Raw genomic sequence first — 9923 nt, 5'->3', positions numbered from 1 at the left:
ACAGAATCTAAATAGAACAAAAAAGCCTTGTGTCTTTTTTAAAGGAATTTCAGAAATCGCTGACATGCAAAATTGTAGCTGCTTGGTTAAAGGGTTTTTGTAGTTTGAAAGAAATATATTCTAAAAATTACCATTTTTTGTCATAATATTTATTATGAAATTCAAAATTATACTAAAAAGGATGAGCTTTTAAAATATGTATATACGTATAAAGAGTATAGGTAAAAAGGAAAATTAGTGAAATCTGCCCTACAATTTGGTAGAACATAAAACCAAATCTTGCATTATCAGTTGCTGTGCTTTACTATAAAATACAGATGGCACAGCTCTTACGTAGCTTTAACAATTTGGTTATAGACTGCTTTCAAAAGTAATTTATTTGGATTTTTTCATATCCTTTAATGAATTGCAAATATATATACAGAAAAGATCCCTCCCCTGCCAAGCCTGTACAATTTCTGAAATAAGTCAGGAAAAGCAAAAAGAAGACACAAACTTCCATTATTTCAATGCAAACAGAACACATACATCACACCCACACTTGCATTTCCCAAGGGCTCATAAAGAAAATGGGCCGCCGTATTTCTCAGTGAAGACCCAAGACTATACTCTGGCTAATCAGACACTTCCAAACATTTTTCTTCAAAAAGAATATTTTTAATAGACTAAATACTGGTTATCACTGAGTTTTTGTATAAGGTACAACAGCAGCATGGTTCAAATGTTACTTGCAGTTCTTGGAAAAAATAAAAATTTTAAAATAATGAATTACAGAAAAAGTAGGGACCACCTTTCATTATTTTGAGTACCACCGTTCTCTTGAAAAAATATTCCATTCTTCTAGGATTCCAGAGTTTAGAATCATTTCCACAGGGGAAAAATCCAATGTTACATCATAACCTCTGAACGATAGTGTGTGTGTGTATATACATATATGTAGGTGTGTGTGAAAAGCTTAAGCAGAAAACAGGATGTCACAGTACTTAGTATTTTCAATTTCCTTCAAAGTAACTTCTGAAATCTGAAGCAACCATTTGCTTGACCAAAATGTGTTTCTTCTTCTGGTTGTTTGATCCCCATTCCATGCCAAAAGAAAAAAGAAACAAAAAAGAGAGAGACAGAGAAAGCGTGCGAACAGATTTCAAACACCTAAATGACTCTGAAAGTAGATACAAGGAACAGTGAAAACAGGTCCAGTGCGGGCTAAATGTCCCTCAGCCAGTTACGTGATGGCCTATGCTTTCCACACCTACTGTTACTCTTGGTCTCAAAATCAGTACCAAAGATCTCACCTCTGGCACAGGACGTAAATTCCTAGTACAAGAAGACAGCTAATCACATTTCCACAGATTCTGTTCTGAGCTTTGCTCTCTCCAGGCTCTCTCACACAGAACTATGAAGATTTCTATGAAATTCTAGATTTGATACTGTTATACAGCTGGCTTATGATATGCTCATTAAAAAAATAAAAAGATCTAAAATTAAATATTATAAAACTAATGGATAATAAAATGGAACATTTGTTAGAATCCAAGTGCTAGCCTTCGGGAATATTTAATGATATTTATTCCCAATCTTTCCTATTCTTATATATCATTTTTTAGACAGCACACATACATAGATTTAGGTAGGAAATTTTGCTAAATACCTTTCTGGCACCCAAGACTTCATCCTAGACTCTGACTTGAATTAATTTATAATGGTATCTAATCCATGTTCAAATGAGAAGATAAACAGTAAATTATAAAAAATTATTGAGTCTATCAGCTAAAAATATTTTTTACACATTTTGTAATCACCTTATTTTCACAGCTTGACTAACAATACAGGTAACCAGTAGATAAGTTTGTCCTTCATCAAATAATCCAAAATAATAAATGTAGGCCTGTCATTCATAAGAAACTATAATTTGTTATATTCTGACATTGGCACTTTATAAAATGTTAACAACTAAAGTTCCTCTAAAAATTTCAATACATTACAATAAAGGATATACACAATTTAAGACTGTTTAAATCTGTTACTGTGAAATTCCAATAATTTCCATTCTATATGCATAATTAGATCTTTAAAATTGTGGCATTCCCCAAAGACACCAACTTATATTATGACAAACTCAGGAGAGGACTTGTCTCCTTCACAAGAATGTATTTTTCCCAAGTTAAAAATTTCCAATATCCTAAATCCAGTCACTCTCAGTAAATGTTTTGATGACATACACTACTGAAAATAATCTGAAGCAGAGAACTGAAAAGAATGGAAATGACCTCAATGAAAGGTAACTGCACATTCTTGGACTCTGCTTGAACACTTAGAAAAGTCAAAGGATACTTGAACAAATATAGATTCAAAGTTATGATACAATTCTGATTGTATTAAGGCTTTCACTATCATGATCTCTTAAAGTCTCTCCACTTTAGTATTCTCATACTGATTCGCATGGTGAACTTCAAAGGTCATTAAGGGCTTTGTTTTGGCTTTTCAGTGGGGAACCACGCGAGCTTCTCCGAATGTTAAAGGTGATCCCACAGAGTTCAAAGAGAAGAGGCAATATGGTAAGGAACGACTTTACAGTTTGCAATACCAAGACAACAATGATCAACACTTTGAAGCAAGATGAATAAATTAAAATTCTTGGTTAGACATTAAGCATTCTTGCCAAGAATAAGTGTACACTGTATGGATGGATATTTGATTACTACATACGAGTCTCAATATGCCCAATGTATTTGTTTATACGAGACACTGCAAGTTTACGGTAATTTACATTCCTTGGCAATCAAGTTACTCTGTTATAGGCAATGTCTTTTATTGTTTTATCTGGCACTTGCTAACACCATTCTTGAAGAACCTAGAAATGAAGGTCAGTCACTCTGTTTATCAGAACAGAGACAATAAAACAAATTTTGGAAAAACGACCAAGAGATTCTGGTTCATCACCATTTTCCATATCTAATGGTTTCTTCAAGATAAAACATAACTCTTCCTTCCATGATAGCTTTCCAACAAAAGGAGATTAAAGAAAAAAAAAAAGAAAAAGAAAAAGAAGTTCCCCACCCTACCCCCCCACTAAATTGTCGTTCATACTGGTAAGAGAGCCAGTCTTGTTAGCAGCTAAATATTGCACTGCCTTTCATTCTGTGTACAGTCAGGGTCCAATGAAAGTGGCACACGCATGGTGTAAGTAATGGATGATGACACTGCCGGCTCAAGAGGGAAGTCTCAGTATATGGAGGGACAGAAACAAGTCAGCACTAGTCACACATCCAGTTGCAAAAGTCTGAGTTCCCAGGAGTTAAAATTCATCACTTTCAGCTGCATGTAGTTGTGTGTCGTCTGCATCTGTCATGCTGCTCTCCTGGGATTCATCTGTTCCCACTTAAAAAGAAAAGAAAAGTCTCAAGTAAATATATCCTATTGGTTTCTGAAAACAAGTAAGGAAAACTGTATCATATTCAAGGATGAGAGTATATAAAGACCCTTAAACATCCTGTTATCTCTTAATAAAATACAATTCAAGGGGCCAGCGCTGTGGCACAGTGGGTTAACACCCTGGCCTGAAGCATTGGCATCCCATAGGGGTACCAGTTTGAGACCCGGCTGCTCCAATTCCCATCCAGCTCTCCGCTATAACCTGGGAAAGCAGAAGATGGCCCAAGTCTTTGGGCCCCTGCTCCCATGTGGGAGACCTGGAGGAAGCTCCCGGCTCTTGGTTTTGGATCAGCGCAGCTCCGGCCCTTGTGGCCAGTTGGGGAGTGGACCACTGGATAGAGGACCTCTCTCCCTCTGCCTCTCCTCTCTCTCTGTAACTCTTTCAAATAAATAAATAAATCTTTTTTTTTTTTTTTTTTTTTGACAGGCAGAGTGGACAGTGAGAGAGAGAGACAGAGAGAAAGGTCTTCCTTTTTCCATTGGTTCATCCCCCAATGGCCACTGTGGCTGGCGTGCTGCGGCCGGCACACCGTGCTGATCCGAAGGCAGGAGCCAGGTGCTTCTCCTGGTCTCCCATGCGGGTGCAGGGCCCAAGCACTTGGGCCATCCTCCACTGCACTCCCGGGCCACAGCAGAGAGCTGGACTGGAAGAGGGGCAACCGGCACAGAATCTGGCGCCTCGACCAGGACAAGAACCCGGTGTCCCGGCGCTGCAGGTGGAGGATTAGCCTATTGAGCCGCGGCGCCAGCCCATAAATAAATCTTTAAAAAAATACAATTCAATTTCCTTATTTTATAGCAGGTCTGAGAAGACTGTTGCATTCAACCTTTTAGGATTTTAAAACTACCCAAACTGCCTCTCCCTAATGAATTCCTTATCCCTGCCCTAGAAATTAGAAGTAGCTCAAAAAACCCACGTGACATTTCCTCTAACTCAATTCACTAACTCTACTTTAAGGATAATCTTGGGACTGGTGCTGTGGGGCAGCAGGTAAAAGCCGCCACCGGCAATGCTGGCATCCCATATGGTGCCGATTTGAATCCTGGCTGCTCTACTTCTGATCCAGCTTCCTGCTAATGGCCTGAGAAAGCAGTGGAAGATGGCCCAAGTGCTTGGGCCCCCGTACCTATATGGGAGACCTGGAGGAAACTCCTGGCTCCTGGTTCTGCTTGGCCGAGCCCTGGCCATTGCAGCCATTTGGGGAGTGAACCAGCGGATGGAAGATCTTTGTCTCTCTCTGCCTCTCTCTCTTTAGCTCTTCCTTTCAAATAAATAAATCTTTTTCTTGTAAAAAAAAATTAAATAGACCTATTGGAATTTCAGAAATTATAATTAAAGAAAGCTATCTGTTAAGTGTTCTGGAGCAAAGCCTTCCAATCAGAGTTTACCCCATCAGAAAATTTTCAGTTGATATACTAAGTCTTGTTCTCACTGGTAACTTTAATATAGCCTCAGTCTAAGGATAGAGTAAGCATTGCCTTACACTATAATTCTTTGTTCTCTCTTCTTTCCTTGACCTCTAAATTGATATATTAGGCATATATTTGGATTTCCGATCTGCCAGAGCTGCTACAGATTTGTCAACACTTTCAAAGGTGCATACACTTATCATTCATTCACTTTAGCACTTATGTTTTCCATACGCCTGCACAGCATCTCCCACCTCTAGTCCTATGAAGCAGATAAGGCAGGTGGTATTAGTTACATACTCAAATGAGAACTGAGGCGCAAGGCAAAATTCAGCAATAGATTTCTGCAAGTCCACTGGCTGGAACCAACCTGAAGAAAACTAGGTTCAAAACTGAGACCTTCTACCTGATTCCATAGACATCTGATTATTACCTCACCCTGGTCACCTAAAATTCCACTTGGTATAAAGAAAATAAAACCCCATGGATAGAAAAACAAGCAGTCCACAAATCTTTATGCAAAAAGTAGCTTTCAAATACTCAAAGTCATATGTATGATACTCACTGATCTGTTCTTCTTGAGTTATTGGCTCTTCGTCATCTGGGAGATAGCGTTTATCAATTGCCTCTTTAATCTGGTTATTGGCTCCTTTAGGATCTAAATCCATAGCCCAAGAGAAATTCATCAGGGCGAGGTGTGTCTGACCTAATTTCTTGTAAACCTAAAAATAAACAGCAATACTACATTTTTCATTAAGTTGTGAGCTTCAGCTATAAAATTCTAAACATTTAAAGCTTCAATGGGACTCTTGATTTATGTGCTAACCCCATTCAGACAGGGAAGACATTTACAATCCACAGACGGACTCACGCTGGCTGTGAGCTGCTTCTGAGCGCACTCAGATACCACGTTCAGAATTCCCTGACTACCTTTCAGGTGTGCGTTTCCAAGAATCTCACTCTGACTTGAACACTGACAACGGGAAGAAATGGACTCCAAGCTGCTCGATTAGCAGTCGTTCACACAGTGTGGCGGGCACTTGGGCGGCAGCTGGGACCCTGTGTATGAGGCCTGGCTTCAAGCCCCTGTTCTGCTCCTGATTCCAGCTTCCTGCTAATACAGCCTCTTGGAGGCAGCAGGTGACGGTGTATGTAGCTGGGTTCCTGCCAGCGCACGGAAGACCTGGACTGAGTTCCAGGCTTCTGGTTTCAGCCTGTCCTAACCTCTGGCTGTTGTGCAGGCATTTGGAGAGTGAGCCAACAGATGGACGATCTCTCTCTCTCTCTCTGCCTTTCAAATAATATATTAAAAAAAAAAAGTACATTCACGCTGACTTTAAATATACTTCTATCAACTCAATATCTGCCCACAGTTGTACCAGTTAAATCAATTAGACACTGAGATCCCAGCCTATAAAATAGGAATCTTGGAAGCCATTTCTTCTAATCAAGACAATATTGAGGTATTAACAGTCTTCTTCTGGGGGATTTCTAAGTGTTTTTACTGAGAACTGGAAGCTAAGTGCTTTCCATGTGGTAGTCTCAGTTACAGCCTCATTACTTGCCTTTGGCTGCAAATTGCTAATCTACTTCCAATACCATTTTGGATTAGGATTATGGGTTATGTATTCTTGCTCCTTCATTAGGACATTATCTTCTTAAGATGTCAGAACTAAATCCATTATCTTCAGAGCACTTAGTTCAGAGCTCTCACTGAATTTTCTCAATAGATACTGTACACTAAAGTATTATGTTTATTCTTCAAAAGTTAATATTTGGTATGAAAATCACAGTTTAGGACCATGGCCTCAATCTTTACCTTTCCTATTAAGAAGTAAACAAGGGATTCTTTGGGAACAATTTGCTTCAATTCTTCAAGTTCTTGTAAAGCAGACTGAAAAAGGCAAAGAAAAATTTTAGAGCAGCAAAATTTTACATTTTGATTAAGCAATTATGTTTATTAATTTTCTAAATCATAAAACAAAAGCTTGGTGTTATCTTAATCAATATACTTCATTAATTCTTGTGAAAACAAAATGAAAAACATTTAAGTTACAACAAAAACTAAGAAATGGCAAGCACCCATCAAAATACACTGAAAACCCCCTCCCCACACACAGCCTCTTTTGTGAAACATGAAGGTGGTGACAATCCTTGCTTTTGTCACCATTCTACTTAAAAACAACAACCACCTTATCAGGTTGTGAAAGTGGTTTGAAAACTAAGTTACAGAATAAAGTAGCCTGAAGTTCCATCTGGTCTCCTTGAGTAAGCATTAGGCTTCAAGTATCAACCTACCCAATTTAACTAACAAAGTAAAATATAATCTTTTTTAAAAAAGTTAATGGAGAATGTGTCTTATGGAAAAATTGTGCCTAGATTTCAATTTTTTTGCACCAAAATAAACTTACCTTTTGTTAATTTTAAAACAATTTTTCATGGTTTATTTCAGAAGCAGGGAAAGAGGGAGACAGTGAATGACAGAGAGACAGAGGTCCTAGTCACTGGTCATTGCCCAAAACGCCCACAATCTCTAGGGCTGGGCCAGGAACCGAATTCAGGTCTTCTGTGTATGTGGCAGGGATCCAAGGACTTGCTCATCATCTGCTACCTCCCAGAGTGCACATTACTTGGAAGGTGCCATCAGCAGAGCCAGGACTCAAGCGTAGGCACTCTGATATGGAATGTGGGGTCCCAACGCCACATCTTTTTTTTTTTTTTTTTTTTTTGACAGGCAGAGTGGACAGTGAGAGAGAGAGAGACAGAGAGAAAGGTCTTCCTTTGCCGTTGGATCACCCTCCAATGGCCGCCGCTGCAGCCGGCGCACCGCGCTGATCCGATGGCAGGAGCCAGGATCCAGGTGCTTTTCCTGGTCTCCCATGGGGTGCAGGGCCCAAGCACCTGGGCCATCCTCCACTGCACTCCCTGGCCACAGCAGAGAGCTGGCCTGGAAGAGGGGCAACCGGGACAGAATCCGGCGCCCCAACCGGGACTAGAACCCGGTGTGCCGGCGCCGCAAGGTGGAGGATTAGCCTATTGAGCCACGGCGCCGGCTCCAACGCCACATCTTAACGTTTAGCCTGCCCCTAAATTTATCTTTTATTTTAAGTTTCCATGAGCATTTTGAAGTCCCCCTGTTTAACAGGAGAGTGTTAATGACAAAAGCAAACTGGAGAAAAGTATGTATACTTGTATGTTTTTTATTGCTTCATATAGTACAAATTTGATGGCTTGGGGCATGAAACATTTTTTCTGCCAAGGATTTTTAACATCATTTGTGGGCCTTACAAAATGATCTACTTAAAAATTAACCTGATACATGTTTAGGGAATTTTGAGTCCCGCCTGCAGTTGCCTTGGTAGGGTCAGATGAAAGGATTTCGAAGGCCTTAGATGGCCTGAGGGCCAGACACTTCCCACCATGAGTTTGAAAACAAATTTCTTATCTTATGGCTCTGTGGTTCAACATGAGTCTCACATGCTGTTGGCATGGCTGCCTTTCTTTCTGAAAGGAATCTGTTTCCTCTCTTTTCCTAGTATCTATAGGCTGCTCAAACTCCTTAACTAAGTGACCACTTGCCTCCACAGCAGAGCCAATCACAGCGGGTTGAGTGCTCATGCTGGTTCTGCCAGGAGCTGGGAAACAGCCTCCCTTTCAAGATTTGTGATTAAACTGGGCCAACCTGGACAATCCTGGACGACTCTCCCCACCACGAGGTCCAGACGCCTTGAGTACCCTGCCAAGTCTCTGTCAGTAAGGTAACACACTCACAGGTGTTGGGCACCAGGACTTGGAAATCCTTGAGGGTTCACTATTCTGCCTTTCTACTTTGTTAGGAATAGTTAAACAATATGATTATACAAATAATGAGGAAAAGATCTGGAGGAGTATGTTCTGAGCTGTAAATAGTCCACCTCCCTGGAAGAAAAGCTTATGCAACACATTCAACATTTTTTTAAAAAGATATATTTATTTATTTATTTGAAGCCAAGAGGTACAAAGAGAGAGAGATCTTCCATCCACTGGTTCACTCTCTAAATGGCCGCAATAGCCAGGGCTAAACCAGGCCAAAGCCAGAAGTTTCATCTGGGTCTCCCATGTGGGTGGCAGGGGCCCAAGCACCTGGGCCATCCTCCACTGCTTTTCCCAGGCCATTAGCAGGGATCTGGATTGGAAACAGGGTAACTTGGACCTGAACCGATGCCCATGTGGGATGCCAGCATTGAAGGTGGCGGCTTTACCTGCTATGCCACAATGCTGGCCCTTTAGTGTATTTTTAATATTTTTATGTGAATATTTTCTAATAAGCATTATTAATTGCATAAAAAGAAAAGAAAAAAATATACACAGAATACAGCAGTGATCAAAGATGAGCTAGTAAAGGTGCCAGAGGATTGTGAATTTAGATAATGTCAGATAATTTCTTTAGTGTTAAAACTTTAGAGGGGGTATAAAATATAAAGAATAAGGAATCAATCTCATTTCACAGTTCCCCAAAATTTAGTAATCTCCCCTTCTGCTCCCCCTGTACTTTAAGGCCAAATGTGATTTCTTAGCCTTTGTAAACTTATTGGTATTCCAAGAGAATAAAAAAACTTTATTTAAAATCTTATAGTGGGAAGTAGTGTGGAAAATAGCTGGGTAGTAGGTACACAGGAATTACAATGCTATCCAGCCAACTACAGTAGCGTTTGAAAATCTCTATAATCAAAAGGGATTAAAAAAAAAAAGAAGAAGGCAGGGCTGGTGTTGTGGTACAGTGGGTTAAGCTGCCACCGTAATACCAGCATCCCATATCAGAGCACTGGTTCAAGTCCCAGCTGCTCTACTTCCAATCCAGCTCCCTGCTCATGTGCCTGGAAAAGCAGTGGAAGATGTCAAGTGCCTGGGTCCCTGCCAACAATGTGGGAGATGTAGATAGAATTCCAGGCTCCTGGCTTTATCCTGGTCCACCCCCAGCAGTGCAGCCACCTGGGAGTGAACTAGTGAATGGAAGATCTCTCTCTCTTTCAAATAAATCAATCAATCTAAAAGCAAAGGCAACACACACACACACACACACTTTCACAGGCAGTGTATCT

The 9923-nt window shown here is 40.2% G+C and overlaps 1 protein-coding gene across 3 annotated transcripts in view; it reads right to left on the bottom strand.

Annotated features, from left to right (window-relative positions):
* Window positions 1-635: 635 nt before the first annotated feature.
* The window catches only part of CDC27 (cell division cycle 27), an 86916-nt gene continuing 77628 nt past the window's right edge, over window positions 636-9923 (bottom strand). For all 3 annotated transcript variants that reach the window (XM_008271658.5, XM_002719460.6, XM_089316863.1), the window contains exons 17-19: window positions 6662-6736; window positions 5408-5564; window positions 636-3378 (exon numbers count right to left, since the gene is read on the bottom strand). In XM_008271658.5, coding sequence (XP_008269880.3) covers window positions 3296-3378; window positions 5408-5564; window positions 6662-6736 — 315 coding nt within the window. In that variant the 3' untranslated portion in view covers window positions 636-3295. The remainder of the gene's footprint in view (window positions 3379-5407; window positions 5565-6661; window positions 6737-9923) is intronic.

This window comes from Oryctolagus cuniculus, chromosome 17 (assembly GCF_051225735.1).
Source record: "Oryctolagus cuniculus isolate XC-2025 breed Fujian yellow rabbit chromosome 17, ASM5122573v1, whole genome shotgun sequence".
Taxonomy (NCBI): Eukaryota; Metazoa; Chordata; class Mammalia; order Lagomorpha; family Leporidae; genus Oryctolagus; species Oryctolagus cuniculus.
This window is presented reverse-complemented; position numbering and strand designations above follow the sequence as displayed.